The 19,712-nt window shown below is 36.9% G+C and overlaps 1 protein-coding gene across 1 annotated transcript in view; it reads left to right on the top strand.

Annotated features, from left to right (window-relative positions):
• The window catches only part of AOPEP (aminopeptidase O (putative)), a 190,053-nt gene that overhangs the window by 85,919 nt on the left and 84,422 nt on the right, over nt 1-19,712 (top strand). Inside the window, exons 10-11 of the mRNA XM_050913244.1 lie at nt 1,676-1,719; nt 9,560-9,620. Of these exons, the coding sequence (XP_050769201.1) occupies nt 1,676-1,719; nt 9,560-9,620 (105 nt within the window). The remainder of the gene's footprint in view (nt 1-1,675; nt 1,720-9,559; nt 9,621-19,712) is intronic.

Raw genomic sequence — 19,712 nt, 5'->3', positions numbered from 1 at the left:
GGTTACCGCATTAATAGATATTTGGAAAAATGAAGACAGCTTTAATCACAAAGGAGATGTTTAATTTCATAGTATAATATACAGAATATAAAAACACTTCTAATACCAGAGGTATCTTCAAGTGTACTATGGGATTGATTATAAAAAGTTGATGCAATCCAATCAGGGAATCTAGCTGCATTAATGTATACAGAGATGGTGCAAATAGTGTCAAGGATGACCACTTCATTATTACTTTTCACACACTTTTGAAACAACTCTAATGATGATCTTTTCAATTCTTTATTTCCTTGTAAGCTTACTCTGTACCTCCAGCAAAGCTTCCACAAGTGGAAGGAGACAGTAGTTCTCTGTTTACATACAGAATAATGGTACAGAACAGCAAGTAGTAGTATGACATAAGGGGATTTCACACTTTATCATCATATCAGCAATACACTGTAGTTAGGACAGAACGACTCCTGGCACAGTTAATGATGGTATTCTTGCCACAGCAACGCTGAGCCCAGCGCTGTGTAAGTTACCTTTTGTCATAAGCAAATTTTGCAGCCACTGCAACATAGCCTGAATCTCACTTGTAATCTAAAGGAGGAAGGCTTAACCATGTTACCAGTCATTTCAATTGTGCAATCACTCTTTCTTTGATTCCCTAACAATGCCATAATCAGACAGAGAAACAGCATCTTTTGTTGAATGCCATGGCAAAGTCCCTAAATAAAAGTTTTCTGCCTTTTAGAAAACATTCTTCAAGACGTTAGAGAGCAAGTACTTGCAAACAGAAATCAGCCTGCACTCATATATTGCAGTGAGGAACATCATTAGCCTGTGAAACTTGTCTCCACAAAGATTGGTATTAATAAAGTGGATGTATTGCTTTATGAAACAGTGTATAAATGAATAATTCATATTAATAAATCCTCTTCTTATGAGATTGTTCAGAGGAGTGCATTGTGTCAAAGTGATTATTGTCATTAAAAGTAGGTCATGTATAGTGTGGGGTGCCAGAGAACCTTTGAGTGATGTCAGGTGTAACTTTCTAAAGAGGGCTTTAGGATGATAGTAATGCTGTTCCATTGACATTGCACCTTCTTTGTAAATCCATGAAAGACATTCTAGCTACCTTTTCTTTGAAGAATTTACTCCTTAGTTGGTGTGGTTGGCAGCAACATTGTGAATTTTGTCACGGAATGAGGAGTAGGTGTGATCTACCAATCAGGTATGTGCATTAAGATAAAAAAAAACCTTATGTGGTTATATAATTAAAGACAGCATGATAACATAAGCACAGTGGAGAGAGTGTAAACACCCTTAATTCTGGTGTTTCTTAGCCTTTGAGTATGTGAATCTGCAGCCTTTAACAGTTTTAAATATAGTTTGTGTGTATTATAGATTAAATAAAAGTGGGAATGTGGGATTGTGTTAAAATAGTCAGCAGGCTTTTCAAGCCCATTTTCTTTCAATATTGACACTTTTTGCTTGAGTGGGTTGGAAAACTGACAAACATAACGTATGTTGTATAAATAACTGAGCAGTATATCACTATAGTGGATATATAAACTTCTTTCTTATCATTGTGTTATCTGCAGTCTTTAAAAATCCATTGCTCACTAGCAATGCAGACACAGAGTTATGTGTTCATAAACATACTAACTGTGGTGCTTTGTTCGTTTTCCAGGATTTTCTTTGCATGCTGTTGGAGGACATCCCTGAACAAAAAATGTAAGTGAGAATCAGGCTAGAAAAGTCAAAGAAGAAAGTAGAAATCAGATTTAAATATCAGCTGTGCTAGCCAGAAATAGTAGGATTTCATTTAGTATTGTTGTGCTTGTTTTTTTTCAAGTGTGCGTGTGTATCTTTCTCTGAAAATTCTCATACATATATACACAAAAAATATGAGACTTGCTGTGTTATTTCTATCCTGTGCTCCCCCCCAAGACATGCCTTTAACTTGCATGTTAGGGCAGCAGTGAGGTCCTGTGTTCACTATGCGATCTGAAGTGCCAGGCACAGCCGCCTGCTCAAATTAATCTCTGATCCTCCTGCCAGCTGCTTTTGGCACATGGCACCCTAGAGCAAGGAGGCCAGAGCTTTGCCGTGGATCTGGGAAACCAGAGAAGATGGATTTTTCTCAAGTAGTAGTCTGGTACCATCCCCCCCCATGCCAAAGGAGGAAGGATGGAAACCACTAATGGAAATCCAGTGTTAATTGCCTGACATATCCTTCAAAATCCTCCTACATGTGACTGACTGGCTGAAGATGATACAACTAGTCTTTAGCAGAGCTTTGAATCCATCCCTGCTTATCCATTCATTTGTTCTGTGCTACTACAGCGTGTGCTACAAATACAGGTTCTTTTGTAGTGGAGCTTTACATATAGTTTTTAAAAATAATGTATTCACTTGAAAAATGCAGTTTTGGGGAGCAGGATTCCAAAAGTCGTCTTCATAAATCTGGGTGAGCAGTTTGGAAAAAGAAGGAGAGAAGATATTCACAGAAGTCAAATGTATTGAGTTTTTTAGTGAAATGCTTCTGTTCTTAGGGGGTGAGGGACAGAGAAGCTAGTTATCATTGAGATAATGTGTTTTGTGGCATCATGAGTTTAGTTTGGGTGGTGTTACATTTTCCAATGATGTACCGTAGGATCATATTTTGTTTATATCATTGGATATGGGTTTCCAGCCCAAATATAATCAGGAACATTAAATGGAATATATGGGAAAGTGGATTATTTAATGGCATGATTATACATTTATTTGTTAATACAATCTCTGTTTTCCTTCCTTTTTTCACTTGTGTTTTTCTGAAGTCCAAACCCAGTGCAAAATGTTATTTGAATAAGCATCTGATTTTCCACCTAGAAACATGCCAAACTTTCAGTGAAAGTATGTCTCCATTTGCGTCGCATCACACTCCAGAATGTATGAACAACATTTCAGATCTATGGTAATTCATTTTACAATCAGACATATAGCATATCTGGACTTATCTACTGCCAAAATTACCTTGGGTGCAGCTATCAACAGCAATGCCAAGAATAGAACATCTGGATATACAGAAGACCTTTATTTCTTATCTGCTAAAAAGATGTTTTTTCATTCTTAAATATATTCTGTTGGTAGTACACAAATACTAGCCTAAGGTAAAAGCAAAGGGAGGAAAGATAAAAATGAAATATTTTTAGAGATCATCTACTGATGAGTGCTTTTTTGCACAAAGTTTCAGTCGTAGGAATGAAATGCATTTCAAGATTAAAGCAACAAAATTCTTTGTAGCACACAAAACCTCCCAGACTTGTGCAATTATACCAAGTAAAAGTTTAATGTTTAAACTATATGCTTTTTACTTGAAAATACTAAGCACTCTAATATACTTAAGTTTGTAATGGAGGCTGGACTTAATCATTAAAAAAAAAAAAAAAGAAGAAAAGAGAAATCAGTAGTAGGGAATCAAGCCAAATCCTGCCCTCAGCTGTGGCAACAGAGGCAAACTAGTGTAGCTCGGAATAGAATTTGGCTTATGGGAGACATTTGTAATGAGAACAGGATTAACGCTGGCAGAAAGCAATCATACAACAGTGTGGAAATTTTCAGTAGTTATTACGTTGGAGTAATGCAACATTAGCTTTCTGCTGTTGGATACAGCAGACTATAAAGATTCTCACTCTTCCAGTACTTAATTCCTTTAGTTTTTAGTTACAGGAGATTTTTTAGTACATTCCCAGTGATGACCAGTTCCAAGATACAGACATAACTTCTTAAGTGGCAGTAATTGATTTTTGCTGCCTTCTGTACTCAGAGGAGGAGGATTATATGCCTTGTTTATAGGGCTACTTCACTTCCTGCTCTGACTCAATTTTAATGGCATGTTAGCTGTAGGAATCCATTCTGCAAGGCAGGATCCTCCTGTTTCTGGACTGCGGCTGAATACTAACATCAGACAGGCCTAGCACTACCTTCTGGTCCTTTAGAATTTCCTAACTTGCCCTTAAGGCAGATTATTCCTGTGTGTGAAGGGCTAATGGCAAGAAGGACAAACAAGTATCTATCATTATCCTTCTCTGTTTTCAAAGCCTTTTAAAATATAACATGCACTGGCTGTAGTCTCACGTTACCTTGGCCTTTCTGTAGAAAATCTACAGCACTTCCCACCTGTAACTGAGGCATCTTATTTCCTCATATATAATTTGAAAGTTCACTACATTAAAAAAACCCCAAACTAAACCAAACAACAACAAAAAACCCTCTTATGTGTCTGTATATTACAGTGCACTAGATTTGATAAAAATCCCAGTGGCTCTGTTCTCCCCAAGGCTTAACGCCCATAGTCTTTGCTGTAAGTTGATCCTCTCCACATCTGCCCAACATGTGAGCTGTGCAAATACTCAATGTTTTTAAGGCCCTGTAACAGAGGGTGAGTTTCACCAGCCTCAGATAAATCAGAGTTGCAGCTGCTTGTGTTCTTCACAACTGCAGATTTTTTTGAGCAGGTCAGTTCTCTTCTTTGGGGTTTTCTGGTGGTACTTTTTATTTAATTTCATTCAATAAAATAAATAAGTGTACTAATAAAGCTATGGTTTTAATAATACACGATAGACAAAGGAAGGCTTGTGTTACAGCTCTGCTATTTGTACTGTTAATAACTCAGGCTTACTAACCACATTCCTTGGATGTCTTCATAAATTGTCAATTAAGTACCAAATCAATGTCAAAATAATGCTGCAATTTCAAACTACTCAGATATACAGGTATATGTCTCTTTCTTTCATACTTCCTTTCTTTATTACTCACATTGTCATGAATGTGATGATTTTGATTGAGACAAACAGCTGGTAAGTACCTAACTCCCAAAGCAAATCATTTGGAAAGATTTTTCCCAGTGTTTTTGATTCTTCCATTTTTTTGGTAAGCCAAAATATATATGCTGGACAAAACCCAAAGGAAATCTTATCTGCAGGAAGCTATGGCTTGTTGACAGAATCACTAAGCAGTCACTAGTCTTTGATTTGCTCTAACTATGCCTCCATATTTAGCTGGAATGGCTTACTTTGAAAATGATTGAAGTGTATGAGTATATATCCAGGTGAAGCAAATATGCTTGTTGAAGTATTTTCAGTTGGATACGGCAGACTTTTTATCCTCCTTTACCAAAAAAAAAAAAAAAAGTTGCACACTTTCATGTGCACTGTTCATCTGCTGCAACATCTTATTCTAAAAGTGGTTTCTTCTCCTTGATTGAGGAATTAAGTGTGTTTATGTTAAAGTTTATAGAGTGCCTTGGGGCCTTGTGCAATGAAAACGTGATATATAGACATCTTTTATAATGCTAACTTTCAAATTATCATTAATGTTAGTATTTTACAGAGATTGCTCTGAAGCATTGAATCTGGCCATGAACAGTATGTATGCATGTTAGGAGATCATTCCTGGGCTGATTGGCTTGTCGTCTAAACAGATAGACAAGGCATGAGATAATGGATGTAATCGCATTCTCATTTTACAGTAGGGAACTGGAGTACAAAGCAATTGAAGAACCTGCCCAGCCTTGTAAGAGCTCTGTTATAGTGCTAATCAATTGAACCCAGATCCCACAGTCCAATACAGTACCTTAACCAGAAGGCCATTAAGGAAATCACACACACACACCAGATTTAAGTCCTTACAGATGCTGAACTGCAACATAAGCAGGTGGTAAGTGCCCTTTCTGAATATGGATGCTTTACTGAACTGCAGCCTCTACAAATAGCAGGCCCTGTGTCCTTTCTCTAGGACATCTGTTTTGAAACAGTAATCTGTTTGTGATCTATTTTTTGGGCTTGATTTGAAGCCCAACAAGTTAGTGGAAACCTTTCCAAGGACTTCATAGTTCTTCAGTATTGACTCTCAACACATTCAGCGTAGATCTTTGCAATAGTCTGCATATTACTAATATATTTGGAAAAAAAATAGTGAATGCCTATAAACTGCTAAAACAAGTTGATTTTTTTGATGAGTGCCAACAAGAATGTCCCAAGTTGGGAAAAAAAAAGGTGTGTGCAAGTACAAACAAAGAAAACTGCATATGGTCATATGACAGGTGTTCAGCGGAAACTGAGGGTGCTGCAGGCAGAGAAACAGCAGCGTTGTTGTCTTTGCCCTTGAGAAATGTCAAAGTTTCAGGAGAGGCAGAGCAACTTACTAGTGGTGTTTCTGCGTGGATTAGTGTGGTGTCAGAACAGTGCAATTCCCCTCAGTGTCGTAAGTTCATTTCAGAGCCACTGTTTTGAAATGAGGTGTTGTTGGCTTTAAAAGAAATAGAGCGTATATTAAACAAAGGTGCTACATAGCAAATGTAGCATACGTTATTTTGCATAGATTTTTTTTTCCTCCTGAGGAAATCTTGCACTTCAAATGAAGTTTCGTTTCTGGGGGTAAAAAAAAAAAGCACAAACTGGCATTGTGAGGCTGTGTTTCTTATCCCTAGGTAAGACAAATTAAATGCACAAATAAGGGTGTTTCTCCCTAGCTGCTAGCTCTGCTTCAGCATTGGAACACTAAGCTGTATTGGTTTTGATTCATGCAATAACAAATAAAAAATTGTTATTCTGATTATGCTGCTTGAGACGGAATAAATGGTACAATCCTCCTGATCTACCTTTGTCTATATAAAATCTGGGTGTCCAGTTTTAAGCTAGTCCTGTATGCACTTTGTAGTAATCGGACAGAAATAAGAATTCAAGAAAAAACATCATCTTATCCCAAGGAAGGTGAATTGACTGACTGTTTGGAAATACTTCTCTTTCTCTCCATTCCCTGTGGAAGGGACTCAGCTAACTAACTTGGACTAGACACCAATTTTTAGAGCACTGTAGTAAGGTGAAGGTAATTATAGCCCGAAGGATATAGCGGTCAAATGCTCTAAATTTAATAAATTTTCACAAATAACCAGGTACTACTAAAAGCTGACCAAATCTGGATGCTTAGTAGTTAATTTGAATGTAGAACACTACTCAATTACAAGCATGGCATATATGTTCATTTATATGTAGAAAATTGATTTCCATAGTGAAATCAGACATGCAGAATGGTGATTTCCTCAAAATTCAGAATCCTGGCCATGTAGAAATGCTTCTGCTTGACTGCTGCAATTATTTGAACTACATGATCAGAGGGAAATTTTTTATGTCTGTGACAGTCTACGATCTCCTAATGTTACAAGAGATATTTTGACATTTCAGATTTAGTGATTGGGAAGATTTCTTTGTCTCTATGGGAATTATTCTCCCTTCTGGGACTTTTTAAGTCACCTCAGCCAGGCTGATATGTCATCTCTTACAAGTAAGACACCGTTGAAGTAAAGTCTGGACCTAAATTAGATGAACTATCAAAATATATTACCAGCAGCAAATTGACTAGTGCTGTTTCCACATTAAGCCTCCTTAGCCTGCACCATAAGATATGACTGATCAAAAACTGAAGAAAACTATTAATAGAAAATGAAAGCATGTATAAATGGCTTTATTGTCATTGTAATCTGAATGTTCTTTTTCTTTAATCTGTAGCATCTTCTGATTTTCAGTGTGATGCTGTAGCCCATGTATGCAAGCATATCTTAGTAGCTGAATGACATAGGGCAGCATTTGTAAGGCACGACTTTCTTATGTTTAAGGCACTTGGTGTCTGGTTTTTGCCTTTCTTACAAAATTCCTGTGTACGTTGGACAAGCTTATTAAGACCGGATTGCTTATTTTTTGCATATACTGTTGAACAATTACTCAATGAGAAGCCAGCTGACTCTCTATTTTGATCAGATTCTCCCACCCCTAATTCACATTGGCAGAATTTTATTCTATTAGGTAGACCTGTTCATTTTAATGGACCTCCTTCAGAATACTGCTCAGTGTGAGTAGGGATGGCAGATCTCCCGCCACAATGGTGCAGGGCGGAGGTTGTAGCTGTGAGTTCTGCCTCAAAGGAATGCTAACACATAGTTCTGCTTGGAGATGGAGGGTAAATTTTTCATCTTGGATTCAACAAGGATAAGAATATCTAACTCAGGATATAAGCCATGTCTGGAAAAGTGCTGTTGTTACACCTGTTAATATCAGTAATTTAAATCTTTGGTCATTCCAAATAAAACTAGCCAAGTTTAAAAACCATAATAACTATTATCAGTAAACACACAGAGATTTTTACTCTGAATGTGTTCCAGGGTCATCCACTAACATATTACTTGACTGCTTTTGAGACTCCATAAGCTCTCTAAGCCTTAGTTTTCCCATTTGTGTGTCAGGCATAACAGTGATTGATCTCTCTCCCATTGGCATAGCGGAAGTTAATATTTAAAGGTGTTTAAAAATCGTTCAGTAAAAATGACTGATGTATTCATTACAAATCCTTCTTAGTCACTGATACAGTCCATAAATAAACCTCCTTTAGGGTCAGAATTTTGAGCACAGCTTTGTCAGGGGTTAAGGAAAAAAAAAAGACTTCTTTGTCATGTAATTCAAATAAAAATTGTATTGTGTTGCTTGCCTTCCTGGTTCAGAGCTTCGAAATGGCTGTTCTTTTCATGAATGCTTTGTTGGTTATGGGTCTACATTACACACATGAAGGTAGCTGCAAGTATTAGAATGAGTCTTGCCAAGGCATTACCATGCACAGGACCATGCACATCTATTCTGCTTCTCAGAATAGTTACAGTCATTGAGGGCTTATTCAAGTTCCTTTTTTCAGTACTGGCATACTGCATGGACAGTGTGATATTTTTTTGTTGTTGTTGTTGTTGTTGTTTTTAAATTGGCTTCCTTGCAAGTGGGGAAGCCTTCAACCAGAGTTGAAGTAAATGCAACAGAAGTTGCTTACAAAAGTAAAAGGGGAAATATAATTTCTGAATTCACAAATACTTATGCATATGGTTATTTCAGTCCCACACAGCTTGATCATGACAAACTGTTTCCTTTGTTGGGGCTTCAGACTATTCTGTGACTTCACTGTGAATGTTACCAGGATATAAAGACAGTGCAGAAAAGATGAAACTAAAATATATTAGATACTTGGTAACTTTGAGGATTAATATCCATCAGTGCCTTTCAAAACCCAAAAGTTTAAGGAATTTTGTATTTAATTTCATTTTCTTTAGTATTTTATCTTTACATTTAGGCTGCTTCTGTAATAAAATACTGGTTTTGAATGTCTCCGGATAAATTTACTTGCCTGTGATTTTTTTTTTTTTTTCCTGTAAAAGAAACAAAAATCCACTCAGCAAGAAGTAGAGCACCAGTTCATAGTTTACATGTTTTATAAATGCAGTTTACCGTCTTACACTTTCTCTGTCAGTCCTGATAAGCACTGAATTTATCATTTGAGTTTTAAGCACACAAAACCTGATCTGTCATTAATTTGCTTATGTCGCCTCTGATGGTGGTATTCATTAGAAAACCAAGAATGTAGTACTACTGGAGTACAACCAGTACTTGGAATTCAGGGTTTTGCTCAGCTTCTAAAGGGTTAATTTTCATGTGGAAAAATTGGTATTTTTGTGTGTGTCTTCTAACTTTTTTTTTTTTTTTTTTTTTTTGAGATCTGGGTTAACTGTAGAAAGTATCTTCCAGAATTGGCTTGACACTTCCGGAATACCAAAGGTAAATACAGAATACCAGTTCCCAGTTCTTTCTGGAGTCTTCCATTTCTCATTACATTATATGTTATTTAAATCATTACCTGAACTTATGACAGGTATAGTTTTAAATAAACAATTTGGATGATGACTGCTTTCCACATCTTTATATGGGTTTAGCTTTTATCGGTTGCAGGTTTTTGCCTCTACCATCGTCTCAACAAACCTGCCAAAGGGCAAATCTTGCAAAACTAATCCTATTGCTTAATATTGTAGTCACATAGAAGTATGCTTTACAGTATAGTGGTGGACTCTACTAAATGTAAGGAGCATTGTTCACAGTTGTCAGTATATGAATTACTTGAAAGCCATACTTACAGCAGTAACTAAATGTTAAATTATTTGTACTTTGATATTTTGTGAATATTGTGACTTGCTTATGAATCTGCTGAATGGGTAACTTCTCATTGGTGTTCTAGCTCTGTTGCAGTTGAGACTGAGCATTATTTTCTGCTTTTACTACTAAAAGCTTTTAATATTAATCTGTTAAATTCTGTGAACTGAAAATGCTTACTTGTGTCTGTGCTATGTGAAGGCTCTGACTATTCGTTTTGGTCCAAAACTGGGATTAGCAGATGAAAGATATCCCTGTATAAATCTTCCTAAAAAACAGTTTTATACAAAGTGAGTTTTTATTATATACTTGGGGCTCAGTTTCTAACTGATTTCTCCTAAGCTGACATTTCCTCGGTTGCTTGGCATTTATCTTACCTAGTGTTTGCATTTGTTTCACTTTGCGTTAGCATTTTTTAAAAAAAACTTTTAAGAGTTAGAATGATAAGTCCTGGTTTGTATGTGCAAAAGCGAAGGTACTTGGGCAGCATGACCAAGGCTCTGAGGAGTGAGCATGTTTGCAAGCAGAATTGTCAAAATAGCTGGAGAGCTCCATACGATAGCAGTGGTCACTGAATCTGAGCTGTACTCAAACACTGTAGTTGAGCTCTTCCCTTGACAGGTTTAGAGGTGTGCATGTCTGCTGTTCTCTGCATGCTGTACAAGGCTCTTTGGGAAGTTTTACCCTGAGATCAAAATATTCAAAGACTAATATTTGGTAGTTTGGCTGTTCTGTAAAATCAACGTCAAAAGGAATGGTGCTGCTTTAGTATTCTGCTTCTTCCGAGCATCAGCATGCTGATGTCTTCCCTCTGTCTCTCTCTTCCCTCAATAACCTTTTTGATGATTTACCCTTGTTGCCTTCAGCATCTCTCAGGCTCTTATGGGAACTAGTTTCCACTTTATTGAAAGAACTGGAGTTGTTTTCATTCAGTGAATAGGAAACCTTGTTTCCTTTGTGCTTTATTAAATCATTTGGGGAGGCCTTATTCCTGAAATCAAGACTGTAGAGGTTGCTTAGTAGCTCTCAATACATTAGTAGCTATAGTCTAAATATGACTGTATTTACTGACTACAGAACTATAAATCTACTTGTGTGCTGTACAGGAGCTGATATTGAAACCCCCTTAAAAATATTTAGATTATCTTTATTTCAGCAAACTATTAACTTGGCTAATATGATGAATCTATGTGAAGGCACACAGACCACCTTCTTGCATGCACGTGAACTACTTGCATCATAAATAGCAGCCCAGGAATGCCACAGAACTGACTTATTCTCTCTCATATGGGTTGCCAAGTGAGTGGACTAGGGTGTGTGTAGAGGAAGGTTTCTGTCAGCTCCTTTGGGCGAAGTCATATGGCTGAGCCAGCCAGTCAGGCAGTGTGAGCAGCATGAGGTACTGAGTCTCCATTGCAGTTGACTACCTTTCTTGAGTACTGGAGCAACTGAAAAGTAGCTGGTGAATCTCCGCTCCAGAGATGTCCCAAAGGCAGAGAAGCAGCATCCTGTGCCCTACACAGGATTCAGCAACTTTCTGCTTATCACCAGTATTTTACTGACTGTACTATAGAGTCCTGTAGCATGATAGTTAAAGTCACTCTTAATCCTGCAGCAGCTACTCTTAGAGGGACAAAATGTATTTCTTAGTGGTTTAGTAGATACATATGAGAAATAACTTGACTGAGAATTTAAACATTTTAAATTTACAAACACTATCTAAGACTTCACTGCATTTGGAGAGGTAACTTCCTTACTGGAGAGACTATCCTCTGTAATGGGATTGGGAAATATGCATCATGCTGTCCATTCTGAAAATCAAGTCAGAACATGGTTCCTTTATAGCTCTCCCATATGACAATTTTTATATTTTATAGTGGCTGTGGTTGTTTCCATGGCATCTTTTATTTCTACATTTTGGTGGGTTTTGCTCAGGAAGTTCATGTCATCCATTGACTATAAAGAAAATTCACCCCTTGTGGTTCATATACAGCATTAGCTACCTAAAGTGTTTTTAAGAATTTTCTTCTGTGGTTATATCCAAATCTATTACCTGTACACAACACTACACAACTCTCTAAAATTTAGACTTTATTTAGTCTAAATAAAGTAATTTCATTTAGTAATAACACCACTAACTTTAGTCAATGAGTTAAGCTGGCAAGGAGTAGAATCAGAAGAACAAAACAGCATTTAGAGCTGGAAAACACCTATGACATCACTTAAGTCCACTTCATCCCTGCTGCTGCTGCTTTGTTCTCTTAAGTACAGTTTCTATTGTGTCTTTCAGTCTATGTAATGGTTAATTAGAGTTTAAGACTAGAAGACCATATGCTTCTTGAGGAAGATTTTCTCAGTTCTGCATAGACTTATCTTTGTGTTATACTACCCAGTTACTCTTACCTGAATTTCTTATTCTACCCTAGAGAATTACCCTTTTTAAAAGATGCTTAAAATCTTTCCCCATTTTGAACTCTGTTGTACACTGTTTAATTGAGAAGTAGACCAATAAACATTAGATAGTCTCTGCATCTCATAAACTCCTACATGTATTTTTTTAACTCATTCCAGTTTCACCACCTTTTCTTTTGCCTCTGAAACTGCATTGTTTCTTAACATACTACTATTTACTGGTAAACTTGCTATCTTGAATGTTCCTTGGGTATGTATTTCATTTCGTACCTTGTGTTATGAAAACAGTCTCCTCCAGATTTATTCTTCAGTTAAAAAAAAAAGGGGGGGGGGGGGGGGGGGGGAAGGGAGTAGTTGGCCTGCTCCTTCATGATTTTTAGTTTCCAATATATCCTACAGTGTAATCTACAAGTCTTATGTGATCACATACCTGCAGGCACTAGGATAAACACACCAAACATCCCCTCAAAATTATGAAAAAATTGCAAGAGGTGGTAGCACTGCTGTATCCTTCTAGTCCCTTTTGCTACTCTATCCTCCTCTTAAAGCTTAATTCTTATCCACTGTTCTACCTGAAACAGTATTTCCTGATTAAAGTAGGTACTGCCAACAGGTATTTCAGAGTATGTACAGCTCATAGCGTGTATTGCGAGAATACTACTCCATGCTAGTACTACTCCATCCCATTTCTAATTCTGAATGAACATTGGAGTACAGCCTCCTGTTACAATACTAGGAATTTTGCCATTTAAAAAGAATTCATATTTTTTCCTCTCTGCACTACTTTTTGTTACTGTGGTAAGCAGTATTTTAAGCTCCATCTACTAATGCTATTTGTAAATCATCTACATTTCTGGAAATACACAGTCAAAAGAAATCTTCCAGTGGTGAATATTCATTTATTCATAGTATTTCTGGTTTTGTTTGTATATGACTGGCTCTCGGATTGTCCTACTTGAAGAAGAAATGGATTGGAAAGGAAACTCGTAGCAAAACTGTTAAAAAATTTGAACTGAAATATAATTTGTAAAGGGTTCTAAATCAATGCAAGTAACGTATTTCTGTGGTTTCGTAAATTTTAGGAGGATGTTACAGCAGCAGCTCAAGTACTTAATATGATTTCTGATAAAGCATTTTCTTGTTAAGAAGGTTCCTGGCTTTTGCCCCCGTTACAAGCTTTATAGATTTCCTGTTTCCTTTTACTAAGACAAAAATGCAGATGAAGGGATAGCTCTACAAGAAAATGCATCGCAGGGTAGCAGTTATGGTCAATTACTAACAAACCAACCACATTCAAATATTTTTTAAAAGAATGCTCTTATCTTTAGCAGTTGTTCACCCAAGTTTTACAGAGGGTACTAGAAAATTTTTCCAGCAGAAAAATAACTCTTACTGGATCAGAGTGTAACTTAAGGCTTGGCTTTGTTCACAGTTGATATTTCTTGTCATTGCTAGTCATGCCTTATCTTGCAATTTTTCTGTCTGGATGTACATAATAACTGCATATTGGTGGATGGCAACATTGAGACAGTAAAGTAGTGAAATCCTTATTGTTTCTTGAGACAGAGTAAATATGGCATTAGCAGTGAGAATGACCTGTTAAGTAGGAAAATCTCATTCAAGCTTGTGATTTGGGGAAAAAACTGAGAAGGGGCTATGAAAAGGTATAAGTTTCTTACTTATTTAATAAAGTGTAACAGTGACTCTGTTAGATTAATTTCAAAGTTGGTATTAAGTATTAGTCACAAGAATAACATGCTGCTGCTTAAATACTGAAGTTTGCTACTTACCCTTTGATTATTTTTTTTTTATCTGAACATGGAGACTTTTGTGTGTATTTTATCATTAATGCAGAGAATATAACTGATTTGACAGTTGAATTCTAATGAGTTGATATTTGAGAAATAATCTGCAGAAAGCGTAACTGCTACTTTAAGTATTTACTCCTGTATGTGGAAAGCATACTTTGAAGAATAGGCACTTCCCCTCAATAAAAATGGTATTTTTTTTATATTAGCAAGCTTGCAGATTGGAAGATGAAAAGATCTTTCCAAACTCCTTCAAAATTTAAATGAGCATAGGTCAACAATATAAATTAATATCTTCTCTAATGATAACAAGCACAATAAGAAAAAAGTTTTTGAATATGAATCATTAGTGCTGTGTTTTTTCCGAAATTAGCAGTTGTACTGTCAACATTGCATCCCATTTTCTTAGAAGATAAGATGGGATTTTGGAAATATAAAAATGTAATCAAGCAATGTGTATAGTACTGTAGCGTGCATAAATGACAGATGAATCATGACGAGAAACAAATCAAGACAGATTGCACAGACAGACTTTCTATGTTTTTAACTCTTTGAAAGATGTTTTAGATAAAGACTATCCATCTCAGTGTCTTTCTAGATAGACCATAGTATATGGAGAATTTGCTATTTTGTTTGTAGCAAACTATCAAATAAGTTGCAAGGTCTGTTATTATTTAAATAGATCCTGTGTTGATCTAAAGAAGGTTATTGGCATAAAATTTATTGTAATTTATTTCGCTGTTCCTATAAATTGTACTTAAGATACTGCTAAACAAGACACAAGTGGTATATTTTTGTTCGTTGAATAGTTAAAAAATTCAAGAAAATCGCTTATATAAAATGATATATCATTAAATGTCAGTCAGGACCCAAATTTATTTCAGAGGTCTTCAAGTTTAGGTGTGGCTTAGAGTATTGTTATAGTTTTGGAGCGTTTGGGGTAAGTTTCTTCTGCATCGCATGTGATTGCTGATTTTAGGAGAAAAACACAGACATTCAAGGTCAGAATAGCATTGTTACGAATTATTGTGTGATCACATTCTAAAATTGGAAAACATGCTGCCTCAGGTTACACACCCACATAGCGCTGAGTAACTTAGTGTCTAGGTTGAATGTAGATGTTAATTTTTAAATGTTAGCTTTGAAAGTATTGGCCATAACATTTCAGTGCCTCTGTTTTTCTAATTTCTAAAAGTAAAGTTTAAAACAGAGTTTTAGGAGTCCTGATTTAGCTATTAATTGAATAATTCAGAAAAAAATGCTTTTGAGATTCTCAGCTGGGACTGTGAGCCTGCATTAAGGCGAGGAGGGGAGAATACTTCACTGGATTTAGTTTAATGACCTGCCAAAACATTGGCTTGCCTCTCCAGTCAAAAGCCAGATTTTCACAAATGTCTTTCTGTTGTTCTTCAGGCTACCTTTCAGTATTGTATGTGTGCAGCTCAGAGGTACAGTAGTAGTAGTATAGTAAATCTGCACGAGTAATAGGTTGTTCAAGAAGTTGAAGTGCATTTGAAACAAATATTCAATTTCTGAAATAATTGTGGACTGGATTCCACACGTTTGTTCATAAGAATCTCTTTTAAGTTTAATAAATCTCAAGCAGTCATTCTCATACCCTTTTCCTATTAATTGCATTGCTGAACACAAAAGCTGTGTTATGTGCAGAATGACTGAGCTTATCCCTACTAGGAAGGAGTTATGTTTGGTATCTAAAGAACAATAACAGTTTGCTGCCTGGCTGATCAATGCTGGATCAAGTTCACATTCCCAAGCTCCCACTCTCCCACCTACACGTGCAGAGGGTGGAATCATAGCAAAGAGAGGGAGGACAGGTCCTCTTTTACACAGAAATGTTGAACTGAGACTTGCCTAATAAGGACACAGCTGGGCTTGCATAGCAATAAACGTTGATTTTAAACCATTGCTTGTAAAAACATCCAAAGGAAAACACAGAAGTTAGCAACCCATTAATTTTTAGCCTGCCCATTGTTTTCTTTACCCTGTGGAAACAATCCATAAAGGTTTAAAATATTTTTTGTGCTACCTTGCAAGAAAACAGCCTTTCTATATTAATTAGGAAAGAGTAGCCTTCAAAATGGCTGAAATCTCTCCAGTTTGAAGTCCCTTATAAGTAGATTTAGTGCATTGGACACAGGATATGAAATAATGAGAAGTCAAATGCTACTTTAGGAAATAATATTTGAGATCTTTTCAGTGCAGGAGGATAGAGAATTGGGCATGAAGCTGAGGTAAAAATTTTGTGTGACAGGAACAAGTTGCCACCTTCCCTCCCCAGTGGTCTAGAGTTTTTAAAAGAAACACACATTTTACTTCCTGGAAAATTTCCCTGTTTTCTAGGCTTTTAGAAAGACATGTTTGTGATTGGAAGGAATGAATACGTGGGGAAGATGTATTTCATGCATGTGTATAAACATGTAGCCCTCTGTAATGCTGACCCAAAAAACTGTGACCCGCTGATTCATGCAGTGGTCCAGTCAGAAACTCAAAGTGATCCTGAGGGTTCAGATCCTGCTGTTGCATTCCCATCTTGCTAGAGTTGGGGATGGAAGCTCTTGCTTTGGAGCCCAATGCTTTTTTCACACATTCTTTAAAAACACTGAGCTGCTGAAGTACTTCTAGAGAGCAGATGGTAGCAAAATTTGTGTAATGGTCTTTGTTCCATCTCCATCAGTTCGCTGTTTTCCACAAAAGTTGATAGGAGCAATGTCAAGATCTTTCTCGGCTTATATTACCTTCAGTCATCCCCTTTTCATTTAGCAGTACTTCATAGTCAGACTGAAGATGTAGATCATCACCTTCTGTTTAATCATGGAGTAAGTGATTCTTCTAAAACTCTTTCTGTCTCCGTAAGAAAGGGATGTTTTTCCAGGATGCTTTAACTATTCTGTCTACTCCCTTCTAAGCCCACAGTGAAATTTAAATGCCGAAATGAAGATGTGTGGAGAAAGATAGGTTTGAAAAGTCTATTGGCTGACAAAGCTATTGGTCAATACAAAAATGAGCAGTAAAGGTCATGGTTCAGCTTATGGTTATCCTTAGCATATGGGCTAACAGTATTTCATGGCCAGAGGGCTAATGGACTTTTGCCTTGAATATGTTTCTTTGCTAGAGCTGTTGGAAGGATTTTTGATTGCTTCAAGGGATCAGTAAGACTCAGAGGTGAGTACCTCTGAAAGATGTATTTTATTTCTTCAACAGGAGATAAAATCTGCCTCATTTTCTTTGAGTCTCTTTGTACTGGAAAAGGCAGAAAAACACCACTTGTCACATCAGTGGTGCAGGACTGTCCAGTATCCACATGCAAACATGTTTTTCTTTGTTTTTCTCTGTAATTTAAAAAAAGAACAACAAAAACGACAAAAAAAAACACAACAAAGGGCTTTCAAAGTCCTATGTAGTTTGGCCAGCCAGCAACTATCCACTGCCTACCAAGATATTGTTGTGGGATGGAGCCACAGTGAATTTTATAGAGGATTCTCTTATGTCAAAGAAACTTGAGCCCTAGTCTTTGTCCTCTGGGTTCAAAATGTCTGGATTCAAATTACTTTTAAATTGACAGAGTGCAGGGCCAACCTGAAATCTGAGGTCTTATTTCCATACATGATTGTATTAAAGAGTGTTATACCTTCTAAATATAATCTTGCTCCTTGTAGAGGAAGATGCTGTAATTTGCAGTCTGGACTGTGTTGAAAGTTCACAGCAGATGGGAATACTTCTCAAGCAGAAAGGCCTAAATATAAAACCAATAATCTACTTTTCCAACTGCTCCAGAGAGGCACCTGTATAGTAGTGAGAGCACCTGGTGAAATCAGGAGAGAAAAAAAACGACCATTTTAGCATCCTCTAAAAATTTTATTATAATATAGATAATATAATACAATATGATACATAAATTATATATCATATGTTACATAGTTGTCCTGGTTTCAGCTGGGATAGAGTTAATTTTCCTCTTAGTAGCTCGTACAGTGCTGTGTTTTGGATTTAGTGTGAGAATAATATTGATAACACACTGATGTTTTAGTTGTTGCTAAGTAGTGCTTAAGTTAAGGACTTTTCAGTCTCCCATGCTCTGCCAGCAAGCAGGTGTGCAAGAAGCTGGGAGGGAGCATAGCCAGGGCAGCTGACCTGAACTAGCCAAAGGGGTATTCCATACCATGGAACGTCATGCCCAGTATATAAACAGGGGGGAGTTGGCCAGGAGGTGCGGATTGCTGCTCGGGCATCGGTCAGTGGGTGGTGAGCAATTGCTTCCCCCCCCCCCCCCCCCCTTTTTTTTTGTTATACTGCTTTTCATTACTATTATTATATTTCATTATTATTATTGTTAGTATTATATTTTACTTGAGTTATTAAACCGTTCTTACCTCAACCCACGAGTTTTACCTTCTTTCCCGATTCTCCTCCCCATCCCACTGGGAGCAGAGGGGGGAGTGAGGGAGCGGCTGCGTGGTGTGTAGCTGCTGGCTGGGGTTAAACCACAACAGTACTATTATTTATTAATATGTAATAAGCATATTATGTAGAGATCCTTTGGTCATGTGGTCAGAGATACTTTCTTTATCAGATTATGAATCTGATCTTGAACTAAAGAAGTAGGTACAGTGATTAATCTTTACCTAGGAACTTTCTCCACAAAGCAGGGTTGCTAATGTGGATATGAAGGATGTATTTGCATTACCCCGTTGAAAAAAATATTCCTGCCACAGTATGTGAAAGTCATGTTGCAGTCTACTGAAAGTACATCCTCAAAGTTATTGTTTCAACAGGTTTTTGTCTCTTGGAGGTAGAGATATTTTCAGGAAGGGCAAGTTTGACTTGAACAATGTCTTGTAGGGCTGTGACATTGAAGAATATCAGGCACAGCATGCTGATCTGGAAGGAGCGTGTTTACACCACCACAGAGACTCTTGGAGGAATGAGAACATTTGGATTTATGGTATCAATATAAATTACCATCTTTCCTAAAATATGGACAATGTCAGAACAACTTGATTTTCCATTTCAGTGAATAAAGCTGTCCCCATGAAAACTGCACAAAATCAGTTAGAGGACTTCCTGTTCTTACAGAAGCACATTCTGGGCTGGATCCCTTTTTCAGTAATTTTGATCTGCCGCTGATATACTGCTTCTTGCAATGCAGATGCACCAGCCGTCTTGCCATTTTCAGTAGTGTTTTAAAATCCTTGCAATTTTTGCCCTTGGGGAATACAGTAAAATGTTTCAAGCCATTATTAATCATCTAGTGAGCTACTGGATAAAATACTTCTGTAATTTCATTTTCTGAACCTTTTTACAAAAGATTGGAAGCCAGGTCTCTTCTGCTGAAGCAGTTTTCAGGTCAGACTGTTCTGAGGGCACATCATATTCTCAGTTTCCAAGTAAGTTAATTTTCCAACTTAAACTAGTGTTCTTTTTTTCCTATACATCTTCTGTGTGGTAGGAAAACAGTTACATGTCTTGCATTTTATCGTATTTC

Source organism: Gymnogyps californianus, chromosome Z (assembly GCF_018139145.2).
Source record: "Gymnogyps californianus isolate 813 chromosome Z, ASM1813914v2, whole genome shotgun sequence".
In the NCBI taxonomy this organism is placed as follows: domain Eukaryota; kingdom Metazoa; phylum Chordata; class Aves; order Accipitriformes; family Cathartidae; genus Gymnogyps; species Gymnogyps californianus.
This window is presented reverse-complemented; position numbering and strand designations above follow the sequence as displayed.